The sequence below is a fragment of the Pelodiscus sinensis genome, chromosome 11 (genome assembly GCF_052426305.1).
Source record: "Pelodiscus sinensis isolate ZL-2025 chromosome 11, ASM5242630v1, whole genome shotgun sequence".
NCBI classification, from domain to species: Eukaryota; Metazoa; Chordata; order Testudines; family Trionychidae; genus Pelodiscus; species Pelodiscus sinensis.
In genome coordinates this window covers 17,979,159-17,994,552 of record NC_143062.1, presented here as the reverse complement: position 1 = coordinate 17,994,552, position 15,394 = coordinate 17,979,159, and the positions used below count along the sequence as shown (strand labels likewise).

The window sequence follows — 15,394 nt, the reverse complement described above, 5'->3', positions numbered from 1 at the left end:
TGTGCCTTTCATTATGGCTGGGCTCTGCTTGCCTCAAGCCCCATAGAGCCACAGAGAGCCAGCAGGCCCCACAGTGTGGGTGGGAAAAGCACAAAGATACCTTAAATCCACAGGCACAGGAAGCAGGAGACAGAGGTCAAGAGGTTTAAGGCACCAGAGTGTTTTCACCTCTCGTACATGGAACAGCTCCTCACCCTCCCTCCCCCCGCTGCCAGTGGCTCAGCAGAGTCAGACCACTGCAGAAAAAGGGATTTTATTACATTAAAATATCCAAACTGAACTTGGCGAGCAAACGTACATGCCACGGGCGATCAGGTGCCTAGGGACGTAACGAAGCCTTTCAGAGCAAGCCCCATGGCAGCTGGCATGAACTAGATCATCCCACTGGGACCACTCAGTGTGCGCCCAGTGCTGGGACCTGTCACTCCATGCAAAGAAGAGGCCTGTCAGCACTTTGTGGCATCCAGGAGGGCACTGGAGGATGCCTCTAGCCCTACCCCACGAACACCTGCTTCTGCCAAGAAAGGCCCGCTCCTGGCATTTCCTGCGATCTCTTCTAGGCAGCCCAGGTCATGGGGATTCAGGGGAGCAGCGAATCAGCCAGCAGGAATAGGTCTCTCTCTCTCTGGGGCAGGCCCACCCCCACATGCAGCACTGTAGTTCCTTCAAACATCCTGGGCCCAGTCCAGTCCACGGCGTCCGGGCAGAGGCCACAAGCTTCTTGGCAGTGAAGGGGTCAGGAGAGGACACTGTAGAGTGTGATGTCCCCCTCTATTCGCAGCTCTGTGACCAGGTCCCAGGCGAGCCAAGGCACGTCATACTGGCCTAGAGGGATCCCGTTGAGTGCCAGTTTGAAGCTCCCCTCCGCACAGACAAGCAGCAGCTAGAAGAGGAGGGGAGAGATTTGGCAGAGAACGAGATGGGAGCTATGGGCCAGATCCCGAGCTGGTGTGAATGAGCACCGCTCCCTCAGAGTCAATGGGAACAAGAGCATGCCAGCTGAGGACGTGAGCCTGTATTTCTGTAGCAATTACAACCCTCCCCGCCACAGCTGGCTTGCTGAGATGCAGTGGCCTCTGGGTGGGCACGCACCCCCCCTCTCCACATAGCTCTGCAGACAAGCATCAAGGAACTAGAACACGGTAGAAGGGGGAATTCTGATGAAGGGATTCCACTTTGGAGGAAGGGTGAAGGACTGACGCAGCCTAGTGGTTGTGGAGAACTGAGGGGGGTTTCCACCTGAAGCTTTGGGCTCCAGGTTCAACCCATCCTGCTTGACAGGGGCAGAGAGCCTGGGGAGGGGCTTTCAATCCTACTGGCGAGCCTACAAGGGCTGGTGGCAGCTACCCTAGAGCAGGTGATGTGCAGAAGCCCTGTACTCTGAGCAGTAACAGCCCCCTGCTCTGTGCCTCCTCGCAAGACAGAGGCAAAACAGGGGTGCTGCTATCTCCAGTGGCTGGCCCCAGGGCCGGCCTACAACATTTTGGCACCCGAGGCGGGAAGCTCAAATGATTCCCCCTCGCTTGGGCCAAAATTTTGAAAGGTCTCAATTCTGCCTTCTTCCTGTTCTACTCCTCTCATGGCACTCCACCATCTCTGTGCATCTAGAGCAGAGAGAATACATACATACATACATACCAGCAGCAGACACAATTTTCTACACTCTGGGTCCTAGTGGCACCTCCCCCCAACTCTGGCACCAGAGGCAGCTGCCTCAGTTTGCCTCATGGTAAGGCCAGCCCTGGCAGGACCCCCAGGCACTATTATAGCCCTGTCAAGCTATAGCCACAGCACCCCCAGTGGCAGCAGGCAGTACTACGCCCTGTGCTGCCTCATTGCTAGGCACATATAGGGATGAGATTAGCTGAACGGAGCCCCATTTGCTGTCCTCATGAGACAGAGACCCTGCTCCTTCTGGGCCAATAGAACATTACCTCAAAGAAGCGCTGGGGATGGAAGGGGAAGTAGGTCGTCACTTTCCCTGAATGGCCTGCGGCCTCATCCGGGTAGGAGCTCCACACCAGGGCTCTGGATCTGAAGCAGGTGCTGAGTCGTAAGAGGATGTGGGATGGGTCTTCCCTCAGGCTGAGGGTGAACCTGCAGAGTAGATTTAGCTCAAACATGAGGGGGGGAGGGGGAAGGAAAGAGATTGCCTGCACAGGTGTGTCACAGCTGCCCCTTGCTGGGGAGAGCATGTATTTATGGCACATGGGGCAGGACCACCTTTCTGTAAGAGCTGCAGCCAGTTGAAGACCTTTGTTCTGGAGGCCACTCAGCAGGATGGGCCCTATGCGTTTCCCATGGGCTCCCAGGGAGATCCCTGGGTGGCAGTCTCTACACAAGCCAGGGGGCTGACAGGCTGTTTAGAAAGCTCCCTGATGAGCCATGCCTAGTGCAGCATACTGGGGGCTAGATGCTGGTCAAGGGGGAGTGAGGTTTGGACAGATACTTACCCCTCAGGCTCTGGGCACACCAGTGCTCTGACTGTAATGGTGTCTCTGGCGGCAAGGCCATGCGGGAGCGGGTGGGAGTACGGCACAGCCTGTGGAAGGCAAAACACAGCGCCAGTATTAGCCTTTCAGCCACAGCCAGGAAAAGGGTACAAGCCACAGTGAGACCCTATGTAAGAAACCCAGGGTAGAGAGGTCTGGAGATGGCTTTGTAGAGACCAAACCCATAGAAGGGTGGGATGTGTGGGTTTGTCACTGGAACCAGACCATGGAATCAGGCCTGAGATCCAAATTATCTCTGGGCCCCACAATACAACACCCCCTGGTGAAAGCTCAGCAGTACTGGCGTCCATTGGAAAACTCTTCTCCCCGCCCCTGGGGCCGGTCGGTATGGCCTCCTTATAGGGTTGCCAGGTGACTGGTATTTACCCGGACACCTGAGCTGTCCAGTATTTTCTGAATTTTTCCCCGGCCAGGAGGCGAAAATGCCGGGCACCTGGCAACCCTACAAATACTCAGCCCCCGGCCTCCCGCCTGGCCCCCCAACACCCCCAGACCCCCTGCATACCTGGTTCCCCAAGGCTGCCCATGCAAAATGGCCACTGGCCAAAAGGCCTAGGGGAAGCAATGTTTTCCCTGGGTCTTAGTGCTCAATTTCTCCCCTGTTTCTATCCCTGCACTAACTCTTAAAGGGGACATGCTGTTTTAATGCTGGTTTTTTTTGCTCAACAACTTTGGTCTCCCCCTTTCAACAGAATTTTTTCCAGGTTTTTCTTTGGGGGGGGGGAGGGGTTGGTATTTTTGTTTCAACCATCTGGCAACCCTACCTCCTTATCTGTCCCCACATAACTTTGGCTAGTAGCTGCAGCTCACCCTCAAACTGCAACCCCACCCCTACCCCATCTGATCAAACCCAGCTGCCTCACAGGTGTAGGAGCCTGCCCGTTAGAGGTCACAGACGCAGGCTTTACTCACCAGCTTTGAGCTGTTTAGCTGCATTGGCTGAGGGGGGAGAGAGGAGAAAAAGAATTAGCACTACAGAGCTGCAGTTGCATGCGGATGTGCCCGTTGCATGTGCCAGTGTGCACCCTCCTTCACCAGCCATGTACATGGCAGGGGGTGAAGAGACCAACACTCACAAGCCCACCCCTCCCACACGCCTCAGGAATGGTCTCTAGCTCAGAGCAGCCTGCCTGGGGCACCCCAGACAATCCCAAGTCAGACAGGCTGTTGTTGCATTGCAGCAGCGATGCATTACAGCTGAAGGCATTGGGTCAGACCGGAGGCTCTGGTGGCAGCTGCATTCAGGGAGAGACATCAGGCCTGGCACAGATCCCTGGATGGGTTGCTGCAGGACCCAGGACGGTATGTCATTCTTCTGTTCTTAGACGATCTCCCTCCCCCGGACCAGTCAGCTACGAGATGCAGAGACCACAGCTTGGAAGCACTGGGGCAGCACTGGCCTTTGCCATGTGTTTGTGCAGCACCCAGCATGACAGGGTCCTGGTCTGTGACTCCTGTGTGCCACCACAGTATGGCTAGTGGCAGACACTAGGTCCCCCACTCTAGAACTGGGTTTGCTATGTGTACAAGATGAGCTGGTAGAGGTCTGTAAAAACTGTGTGGGTGGCTGGGACAGCCCATGCTCTGGCTGTTCTGCCCTTCTGCAATGCCCCATGGGGGTCATGGAAGCAGAGATGAGCCCAGCTGTGCTGTGACCAGGGGAGGGCTGGCTGAAGCACCCCAAATTTGGCTTTCCCACTAGGCTGACATGCCAGAGGGTGGACAGTCCCCTGCTGGGCTACCCGCGAGGGTGTGTGTTCAGGGTTTTACAGGGGACAGACCCCTAATCTAAAGGCCAACAGTTCCCAGAGGGGCTGGTGATTTGGGGGTGAAGACTTAATATTTCTGGGGCTGCCACTCATGGGGGAGTGTCTACAGCCAGCCTCCCACATTTCCCCAGATATCTCCAGGTGCTTTGGAAAACCTCAGCCAGCTGCCCCTGCATAGGGACCACAGGTGCCTCGTAGGAGGGAGGCTCCAGAGGATGCAGATGATGAAGGAAGTTTTACAAGCCAACACCCTACAGCTCATTAGCGGGACTCACATGGGCAACAGGGTATTCAGTTCGGCTGGCATCAAAGGGCTGTCCAGGCAGGAAAGAGCGAGAGGGAGAAAGCGCGTGCATTAGAAATCAGGGCCCAAATCTCCAGCTGGTGTAAACTGGGGGTTGCTCCACTGGAATCCCTTGGGCCAGCCCCCCAGATTGCATCTAGAGGGTCTCATACCAGACAGCTTATTGGCCGACGTCATGGTGCACACCAGAGCTCCTTGCATCCCTATGTCCGCCCCAGGTCCTTGGGTGGCCCCCTCCCACCCCCCTTTCAGGGACTCCCTGCAACTCCCACCCCCTTTCTTATGCCAAGGCTCTGGGCATCCCCAACTTTCTCCATATTTCTGTGGGCACCCTCATTCCCACTATCCCAGGGGCTCCTTCTCCCCAACAGGTGTGTGCCCCCCCAAATCGGTCTGCCCCATGGAGGGGGTTACATTGCTGGGCAGGAAGGCGATGCTCTTCACTGTGATGTCACCAAACACACTCAAAGTGTCCACTCGGGCCAGGGGTAGGCGGTATCGATACTGGAGGACGTGCTGCCCATTCACGCTCACCTGGAGAGAGGGAGAGGGGAGGAGTTCGGCTCCCTGAACGGGCAAGATCTCAGGGTGCATCTACACAGCAACGCTATTTTGGAATCACAGACGTGATTCCAAAATAACTTTGCAAGCGTCTACACGCAATTCCATTATTTTGAAATAACATGGAAATAATGGGCAGCTTATCCCAGATTCTGTAAACCTCATTCCAAAAGGAATAACGCCTCTTCCGAAACTGCTATTTCAAAATAGCGGTAATGTGGTTTCTCCACTGCTGCTATTTCGAAATAGCTCCTCCTCAGGGCCATTCAAAGTAATTACTCCCCAGTGCTTCCTGGGGGCCCTTGGACAATTGAGATGCTAAAGGAGCACTCAAAGATGATAAAGTCATTGCAGAGAAGCTAAATGAATTCTTTGCTTCAGTCTTTATGGCGGAGGACATTGGGGAGATTCCCAAACCTGAGCCATTCTTTCTAGATGACAAATCTGAGGAATTGTTCCAAACGGAGGTGTCATTAGAGGAGGTTTTGGAACAAACTGATAAACTTAACAGTAACGCATCACCAGGACCAGATGGCATTCACCCAAGAGTTCTGAAAGAACTCAGATGGGAAATTGCGGCACTATTAACTGTGGTTCGTAACCTAGCCTTTAACTCAGCTTCCCTTGGGACATGTGGTATCCACAGGAACTCCCAAGTGCCCCAACACCCAGAGACAAGCTAGGGCTCCACCCACCATTCCTCACCTGCACCTCCTCCTGCCCAAAGAGGAAGAGCAGCTGGAAGGCCTCTCCCCTCCTGAGGGGCAGCTGGGGGAACTTGGTCTCCTCCAGCCAGTGCCCGTTCTGCAGGGTGTTACAGATGACGTGGGGCCGGGAGCGGAAGCGGGGGTTGAAGTGGATGGCAATGTCCGACCGGGGCATCAGACTGCAGCCACACTGGAAATCCACCTGGAACCTGCAGACGGAGCACAGAGTGGGAGTGAGGGGGCACTACATGGACTCATGGGTTTCCCCTCGGCTCTTGGCAATGACCAGGCTGATCCTGCTGGAGAGCAGGATATGTGCACACGGGGGCTGTGTCTACACTGGGTCACTTATTCCGGAAAATCAGCTGCTTTTCCGGAATAAGCTGCGAGCTGTCTACACTGGCCCTTGAATTTCCGGAAAAGCAACGATGCTTTACTGTACAAAATCAGCCGCTATTCCGGAAAAACTATTCTGCTCCCGCTCAGGCATAAGTCCTTATTCCGGAACACTGTTCCAGAAAAGGGCCAGTGTAGACAGCCCAGTAGTTTTTTCCAGAAAAAAGCCCCGATCGCGAAAATGGCGATCGGGGCTCTTTTCCAGAAAAGCGCGTCTACATTGGCCACAGATGCTTTTTCGGAAAAAGGGCTTTTCCGGAAAAGCAGCCTGCCAATGTAGATGCTCCTTTTCCGGAAAAACTGAAAACGGAATAGTATTCCATTTTAAGCATTTCCGGAAATTCATGCCAGTGTAGACACAGTCCTGGAGCCTGAGCCTCAATTGGGAGGAACTAAGGTAGCTGCATGAGGCACAGACATACAAATGCACCCTGCAAATAGGGCTCCGACAGCTTCTGTCTACCCATTCAGCTCCCTCATGGCAGTGGCTCTTAGGCCTACTCTACGCCTTAGCTCCCTCTTGGAGCTAAAGACAATGAGGGTCAAGAAGTGGGGCACCTTGCCTGGGAAGCCTTTATTAAGCTTCTGTGGAACTGCACCATTCATAGGGAAGGAGAACTCTGGTGCTCGAGAAGGAACCTCCCAGCTATTGCTAGTTTTTCAGATCTAAGACTCCCAAAGTTAATTTACAGAAAAGACTTCATCTTGTAGGCCAGCCCAGCATTTAAAACAAACTTAGATCAACCTGGTGACTTCACTCAAGGCTGAGACAAGCAAAGGTGCAAGTAAGTGGGTGCACAGCTCCGGTAAGAACTGGCTGAGCTGCGACAAAAGCCAGTAGGAAGCTTTTGAAAGAGCTGGCAGGGACCCAGGTTGTGATGGGACAGTACCTATAAGAAACGTTAAGTCACTGTCACAACTGGTGACAAGTGTCACACCCTGACCTAGCCCCTGGGGTAGAGATGGCTAGGGCAAGAGAAGAACCCTTCCATTGCCCTGTGACGAGGGGGAGAATTAGCAGTGTAACGGTTCCCCTCCCCATGCATTATGAAGTTTGGCTTATAAATATACGTAACTCATAGATGCATTAAACAAAATACCGCACGTAACCTGTCAATGTTAACGTTACAGTCTGCTGGATCTATAGAGATCTTATTTTGGTGCATGTGTCATTTGTGTATGTAAAATTAGAAATACAAAGCATGAGACTGTTTATATTTTTAAATGTACTAATGAGAGCCATTACTGGTACTCCCCCAACCTTAACAACTTGGTGAACAACTTAACTTGTAAATAGCTGTGTTTGTCCAAAGGTGAATGCACTAGTAAGACATATGACCACGGTAGTGGGATTTCATTTTGACCCTTTTCAATGGGAGGGGGGGGGGGGGGAGGAAGGTTCCCATCCTGGGGGAAAAGAATATTAAGCAATGGGAAGCAAATTAGCCCTTTGTCTTCAGCTGGCCTGACACACTCCAAAGTGGGATGGAGACCTGGGCTGGCCTTACCATGAGGCGAACTGAGGTGGCCGCCTCAGGTGCCAGACTCTGTGTGTGTGTGAGGGGGGGGGCGCCACTAGGACCCAGAGTGTAGAAAATTGTGTCTGCTGCGGATGCCTATGTATTCTCTCTGCTCTAGATGCACAGAGATGGTGGAGTGCCATGAGAGGAGTAGAACAGGAAGAAGGCAGAATTGAGACCTTTCAAAGTTTTGGCCCAAGCGAGGGGGCATAGGGCGTCATTTGAGCTCCCCACCTCATGTGCCAAAATGTTGTGGGCCGGCCCTGGCTGGAGACCCAGGTCAGAGTAAATGATCATCTTTAACTTGAAGACTATGCCTAAAATAATGACAGCTCTTTAGGGGTAAGAATCTGCTTGCCTTAAAGTTTCTTAGTGAAGTAGAACTAGCTTTGTTTTTTCTTTTTGTTTTAATTTGGTAAAATACTTTGTTCTGGCTGTTCTCACTTGCAACTACCTAAATCCTACTGTGTGTACTTAATAAAAACCACTTGTTTCCCTCGCCCCAGGTAACAATTATTTACACTGGGCCTGACGGTAAACAACCAGTGTGCACATCCGTCTTTCTTTGAAAAGGAGGATGAACATCCTCATGAGCTCTCCTTGTGTAAAACTTTTACACAGAGAGACAGATTTATTTGGGGTTTTGATCTGCTTGGGGGGGGGGGGGGGGGGTTGGTTTCCAGAGTGCTGTGCCCTAGAATTGCATCCTCCCAGAGCTGAAGTGGTTCAGCGTCTGCATTATTCTGAGAAGGGCAAAAACCCCAACTCAGTGCCTTGTCTAGGAGAGACAGAGGATCTGGCTCAGCAGGATAGGATGGTGAGGAACCCCAGAGAGCAAGAAGGTGGGTGTCACTGGAATGATCAGCACACCGGGGAACAATCCCAAGGGGTCTTCTGTGACTGCACCCCATCACAAGCAGCATTGATGAAAAGACCCTCTGCTGTTGCTGTGGGAAGCATCTATGCTATGGCAGCTGCAGCATCATAGCTGTGTCACGAGAGCACAGACATGCGGTTAGTTTACAGGCAAGAGAAACTATGCCCTTACCTGTGCAAAGCACCCAACCATCTCCAACATGTTAATTAAGGACCAGAGGAGTGGAAAAACCAAAATGAAGGTCTATACCAGACAGGCATAGCCAGCTGCTGATCCAAAAACTTGACAGTTCCAAAACTCAAATTTCTGAAACCTCAAGCAGCACCCCTTATTACATATACGCACCCCAACTCCAAGCGTAGATTTGTTTGCCTTCTGAATGAGATCTGCATCTCTGGGTATGTCTATGCTATAGGATAAGGTCAAATTAAGATAGAATCTTTGGCTATGTTAAATTACGTAGCTGAAATTGAAGTACCTTAACTTGACTTTTGGCACTGTCCACACAGCAGGAAGTCGAAAGGAGAATGCTCTCCCTTTGACTTCCCTTATTCGTCGTGGAAGCGGGACTACTGGCATCAACTGGAGTGCCCCTCTCAGTTCAAATTAGCACATCTTCACTAGACCTGCTAATTTGAACTCTGGAAGATCAACAGCAGCAGCTTCACTCTTCTCTGTAGAGTAGACATATCCTCAGTGAACAATCTCTCTTGTTCCTCTATTTCCTATCCTAGGATATACCCCGAAAGAGGAGCACTTAAGAGTTTTAGCAATCAAAGAATATATTGACCATGCCTACCAGCTTTAGACAAGGGGCTCTGTTTCCTTTGTAAATAAATGTTGCACAAGGGGGGGAAGGGGAGAAACCATTGAACAGAAATCACCTAACCAGGGTATAAGTGTAGAATATTAATAGAAATTGCTTAAGAGGGGAGGATCTAATTGATAATTGAATAACAAAATGCAAATCAAGAAATGAATCAAACCCCACAACTAAAAAGAAAAGCATCAAAGACATTGGATCCTATCAATTGGGTGTGGGCTGAAACAGCAATGAAACTGAGACCGCTGAAAGCCAAGAGCTACTTGGCAAGTGACCAATAGAAATCAGAGGACTACCCCCTCCAGTAAGCCCTGAAATCAGAGGATATAAAATTGAAGTCAAGGTAGGACCACAGAGTTTTGATCAAGCCCCATGTGGGAAAGGCACCTCCCAATCCATGGTTACAGGACTAACAAGGGTTGACCGAACCCACAAAGAAGCTGCAGAATCTTCAGTGCAACCAATACTCAGAGGGTTAGCAGAAAAAGGAGCAGAGAGATTTTCCTTCCAGGATTGTATTTCTCCTGTTCATAGCACTAACACCTGTAGGTTATCTATCTGAGCCAATACACTTTAGCAAGACCTCAAGTGAGCATGGTTTAGGGACTGTAAGTACAGGCAGTCCCCGGGTTACGTACAAGATAGGGACTGTAGGTTTGTTCTTAAGTTGAATCTGTATGTAAGTCGGAACTGGCGTCCAGATTCAGCCGCTGCTGAAACTGACCGCCAGTTCCAACTTACATACAGAATCAACTTAAGAACCCCAAGCGTCCCCAAGTCAGCTGCTGCTGAAACTGATCAGCAGCTGATTCCAGGAAGCCCGGGGCAGAGCAACTCTGCCTCGGGCTTCCTGTATTCAGTGCTGGTCAGTTTCAGCAGCAGCTGACTTGGGGACGCCTGGGGCAAAGCGGCTGAATCAGGACGCCTGGGGCAGAGCAGCTGGGGTGCTGCCGGGTTGGTCCAGTAGCGCCCAGAGCGGCGCTGTGGGACCAACCAGCAGCGCCCCAGCTGCTCTGCGACAGGCATCCAGAGAAAAGCCTAGTCAGCTATGCAATTTGGAGCTGCGCCCCCCCCCACCCCAGCAGACCAGGAAGACATGGGCGGACCGAGACGCACCGCGGTCCCGCCGCCTGGGTCCTCCGCGGCTTTGCTCCCCGTCTCCCTGGTCTGCTGGAGACCAGCAGACCAGGGAGACGGGGAGCAAAGCCTCTGAGGACGCCAGCAGCGGGACAGCCGTGGGGCGTCTGGGCTGTCCTGCTGCCGGCTTCCCCAAGGCTTTGCAAAGCCACGGGGGGGCTCGGGCAGCGAGGCAGCCCAGGCGCGCCTGGGCTGTTCCGCTGCCAGCTTCCCCGTGGCTTTGCTCTGTGTCTTCCTGGTCTGCAGACCAGGGAGACGCGGAGAAAGCCCCAGAGTACACGGGTGGCAGGACCGCGAGGTCCCGCAGTCCGTGTCCTCCGGGGCGAGCCCCGTTCGTAACTTACGTCGGATCCGCGTAAGTCGGGGACTGCCTGTATTACTATTGGCATGCCCTTCTTCCAAAGACCAACCAAACTGACCTAAGAGATTCACACCAAAAGCAATTGCTTAAGTTTATGCTATTCTAAACCAATTCTTCCTAGCAAGGAAGTGCCTCCTTACTCCTTGGAGAGACACTGGAAGTGAGATAAGCATGCTAGGTACTAAAGAACTGATCAAATAAAGTAAATGCGTTAAGATATCTTGGTGATTTTTGTTGTTCCTTGGCAAATACTGAATCTCAACCATAGTCCAGTCACAAGTACTTGCAAGACAACATTATGTGGTCAGTACATGCCTAGAACACTGGTGGTCTACACATGATTGATTATATGCTGATGTGTTTCTGGGTGAATTACAAAACTGTTGATTGGTTTATAATAACTGAGGGTGCATCTACACTGCACCCTGAGCTCGAAATAAGCTATGCAATTTGGAGCTACGCAAATTGCATAGTTTATTTTGAGTTAATTTCAAAATCACTAAATTATGAAATAAGCTCTGTCTACACTGCCAAATGTCGAAATAACCTGCTATTCCGAAACGTCCCTTAAACCTCGTGGAATGAGGTTTACAGGGGCGTCAGAACAGCAAGCCCGTTATATTTTGAAATAACGGGCTTGTTCAAAAGATGCAGAACAGCTACTTCAGTATACCGGAGGTATCCCAAAATTGCACCGCAGTGTAGACGTACCCTACGTGTTTTAATTTAAGAAATGCTATTCAAGTTAAAAAGTTGATCAGAAAAGAACCTAGCATTGAATTAATAAGCTGATGCTCCCTTGACTAAAAAAAAAAAAAAAAAAAAAAAAAAAAAAGGGTATTCCATTCTCAAATTGCTGATAGCATTGGCAAGAATTGAAAGGCAAATCTAGTTTGTTGGATTTCAGCTTTAAAACCTACCTGGTAGCCCAGCAAATGTACAAGAGTAAACTCATTTCATGCTTACATCGCTCAGGTGAAATGGGGCCACACCAGGGCATGTCTCCACAGCAGCATTATTTCGATATAACAGAGTGTATGTCTACCCAGCAAGCCCGTTACTTCGAAATAATTTTGAAATAACAGGCATTTTACTCCTACTTCTGTAACCCTCATTTCACAAGGAGTAAGGGAAAGGGAAGGATGTGTGTTCTTCCTTTGACTTCCTGCAGTGTAGAGAGTGCCGAGGCAATTAACGTAGCTGAAGTTGCATATCTTAATTCGAATTTAGCCTGCAGTGTAGACGTATGCAGAGGGGTTCCACTCATTATGGGAAAAAGAGAATGGCACAGAGTCCTCCGGTTACTGGTCAAGGAGGGACTAGACACTGTAACTCCCTTGGAGTCCGGGGATTGCCTGTCCTTTAGTAGCTTCCAGCTGGAGCTGGAAGACAATTTTTGGCTAGAAAAAAAACAAAAACATTTGGGAGGAGGGGAAAAGGCAGCAAAGGTGGGGAGAAGTGACTAGTCAACTAGCATGTTGACTATCCAATAAGCATTTGCTTATCAGATAGACTAGTCGTTCACATCCCTATTCCTGTCCCAGCCCTGAAAGGGACTGGAAGGATCCTGACACTCCTGGACTAAAGGAAACACTAGTTACAGCTCACCTGAGCTCTGTAAAGCCCCAGGGTTTAACACATTGACTCCCAGCAGCCAGTGAATTGGTGTGTTTTCTGGCTGACTGCAGGAACTGTGAATAAGGGGTTGGAGTAGGACAAGAAGCCCGAGCCCCAGTGACATAGCCTTTTACCTTTCCGCCTCCACAAAGACCATGCCCTGCATCAGAACCATCTTCCCATGGGTCAAGCCACCGAAGATCGTCGTCATATACGGGAGCACCTGAAACAGACATAGGGTGGAGATGAGGGATCCATATTGGTGCTGGGAATGGGAGAGTCTGGGAGCTCTGGCTGATAACATGGAACTCGGGGTTCATTCCAACTCTGGGAGAAGAAGGGGATAATGGGAACTGACAGCCACGCCAGGTCCCTGGGCAAGGTGGGGGCTGGCTCTGTGCTCAGGGAAGGGGAGGAGCCTCGGGGGAAGGGGGCGGGTCCAATGGCAGGCAGCACTGAGGGCTGCCTGGAGCGTACCGCGTGGCCCTCTGGGCCTAAGAGCCGCCCAGAGTGCGCCGCATGCTGCTATGGCAGGAATTTAAAGGGCTCAGGGCTCTGCTGCTGCCACAGCAGTAGCCACTGGAGCCCCAGGCCCTTTTGAATTGCTGGACCCAGGAGCAACTGCCCTCTTCACTCGCTTCCCTCTCCTGACAGCAGGCCTGAATGGGAGCTAGACTTTGAACGCAGGGCGGGAAGGCTCTCATCTGTGCACAGTCGGGCTGGGGGCCAGGACTCCTCTGCGCCATCCCCGCTTTGGGAGGGGAGGAGAGCAGCTAGGACAGGGCTGCTATCAATGCAGATCTCCTGGGTTCCATGCCCAGCAGTGGGAGGGAAACAGGGTGTAGCGATGAGTTCAAACAGGAGCAGATTAGCTGGGGCAACCGGGAGTTAAGACACCAAGTTCCATCTCTGCTGGTGATTCACTGTGTGATCTTGCAAAAGAACCCTCCCTTCCTCCCTCTTTCTGTGCCTCAGTTTCCCAGGGCATCAGACACCAGTTATTGCTTTAGCTTAGTGACTAGCATCAGTGTTGTGATCGGAAATTCCTGGGCTAAGTAAATGGGAAAAAATTATGTTCCAAACCAAAGCCCTGCGGGGGTGGAGGGAGGGAGATGATCACACAAACAAGGGTATTATAATATTACAGACCCCATCTCTTCTCACCATTGGAGACTGGATAGCTGACCAGAGATGAATTAGAAGCCAGAATATTTTACCTGAACCCCACTGAGCTCTGGGGAGGGCTGGGGGTACAATAGATTCAGGAGCTAAATAACCTGCCCCTTTCTGTAAGGCAGATGCCTGGATTTAGCAGAGTCCAAAATGAAACCACAACCCAAACTTCCTGAGTGAGGAACTGGCTTGATTTAAAGAAACCAGCAACTGTCTCAGCTGAAGTTTCTGCACTTTACAGAACCATGATCTGCCTGACAAGGGTCAGGAGAAAAGTCTGTGCAGAAAACAACCAGATGGCTGAAAAGTTTTGCAACATCCTGATAAGCACCCCTCCCCCAGCCCTAAACAAACAAACAGACAGACACAGCTGCAGAGAGGAGCTTAAAACAAGATTCCAGCTAAACTAGTCACACACACAGTGCTTGGGGATTAACCCTTGAAAAGTCAGGTTCCCCCTGGATTTAAGATCAGGTCAGACAGTCCCTGCTGCAACAGCCACACAAGGAGCCAGCTTCCCAGGAAGTGAGGTCAGCTGTCAGATATTTGACAGCACCCAGTTTGAGATCTGTTGGAAAAATCCCCCCCAGAGGCATGCTCTAAAGCACCCACCCTATGGACCATCCAAGCCTTGCTGGAGGGGGGGGGGGGGGTCCAGTGAGGCACCTGAAAGTTTGAGACATTCAGAGATTCCTTGTTTCTTTTGGGAAAACAAACCACAGCCTGGCCCCTGAGGGAAAGAGAGCAGTGAGTGAAATTAGCTTGGGAGCTCTGTGGGGCAGGGGCTGCCCTTTTACTCTACTTGTACAGAGTCTATCACACTGGAGTCCTGATCCAAGGGGAAGACTTCTACCTGTTGCCACACTACAAGCCATGGGCGTGCAAGAGCCATAGTCTGCTCTGGGCTGCACTCCTGTAAACTCTTTTGGGTTCGACACCTGGAGTCACACCCACCCTCCTACCTCAGCATGATTCAGCTGTAGGAACCCAGGAAACTGGGCAAGGCCAGACGTAGGAGCCAACTGCTCTTTGATTTCCTTGCACACTGGCTGCCCCCGGGCACGTGTCATAGTGATTACTCACCGGGTGGAAGACTGGGGGCTGGAGGATGAAATCTACCAGAGAAGTGGGGCCCATGGTTTGAAAATCCTCAAAGCCAGCAAGCTCTCTTCAGTTTCCAGCAGGGAACTTTGCGCTTAGAGCAGTCACATGATGCAATCACACTGGGTGGAGAGAAAACTTTTAAGAGAAATCCACACCAGCCTCCCTCCGGAGCAGCCTTTGGCTCTTTCATCGTCCATGCAGGGTCCTAGTGCCTGCCCCAATTTAGAGGGAAATGCTGACCCAGCTCTTCAGCTGGCGGTGATTGGCTTGCAGCCTTCGGCCCCAGCTGAGGGTCTGGCCCCATTGAGTGTTTGGGAATCAGGATGCTGACTCGTAGGTAGCGTCACCACAACTGAATTTAAAATCTCACAAGTCAGCAATATTGTCCCTGCCAGGAGTTCATGAATCAGCCCCTCCAAGATGTCATGGGATTGGCTCAAATCCATGAGATTTCAAAAAGACTGTAATACATGCTGCTGGGCTTGTTTATCTTACTTGTGTTTGTAAGCCTTTAGAGATCAAGCTTTTCTTT

General features: G+C 51.3%; 1 protein-coding gene across 2 annotated transcripts; it reads right to left on the bottom strand.

Annotated features, from left to right (window-relative positions):
- Positions 1-237: 237 nt before the first annotated feature.
- LGALS12 (galectin 12) lies at positions 238-15,183 on the bottom strand. Of its 2 annotated transcripts, XM_075939125.2 has the most exons (9): positions 14,842-15,178; positions 12,720-12,808; positions 5,853-6,063; positions 5,001-5,120; positions 4,558-4,596; positions 3,426-3,452; positions 2,454-2,542; positions 1,935-2,097; positions 238-883 (listed from the first exon to the last, which is right to left on the bottom strand). In XM_075939125.2, the coding sequence occupies exons 1-9, from the start codon at positions 14,893-14,895 to the stop codon at positions 737-739; spliced, it is 939 nt and encodes a 312-aa protein (XP_075795240.2). In that variant the 5' UTR covers positions 14,896-15,178; the 3' UTR covers positions 238-736. The 2 variants fall into 2 exon arrangements, with proteins under 2 accessions (XP_075795240.2, XP_075795241.2); XM_075939126.2 differs by lacking the exon at positions 5,001-5,120 and having other exon boundaries at positions 14,842-15,183.
- Between the last annotated feature and the right edge of the window lie 211 nt (positions 15,184-15,394).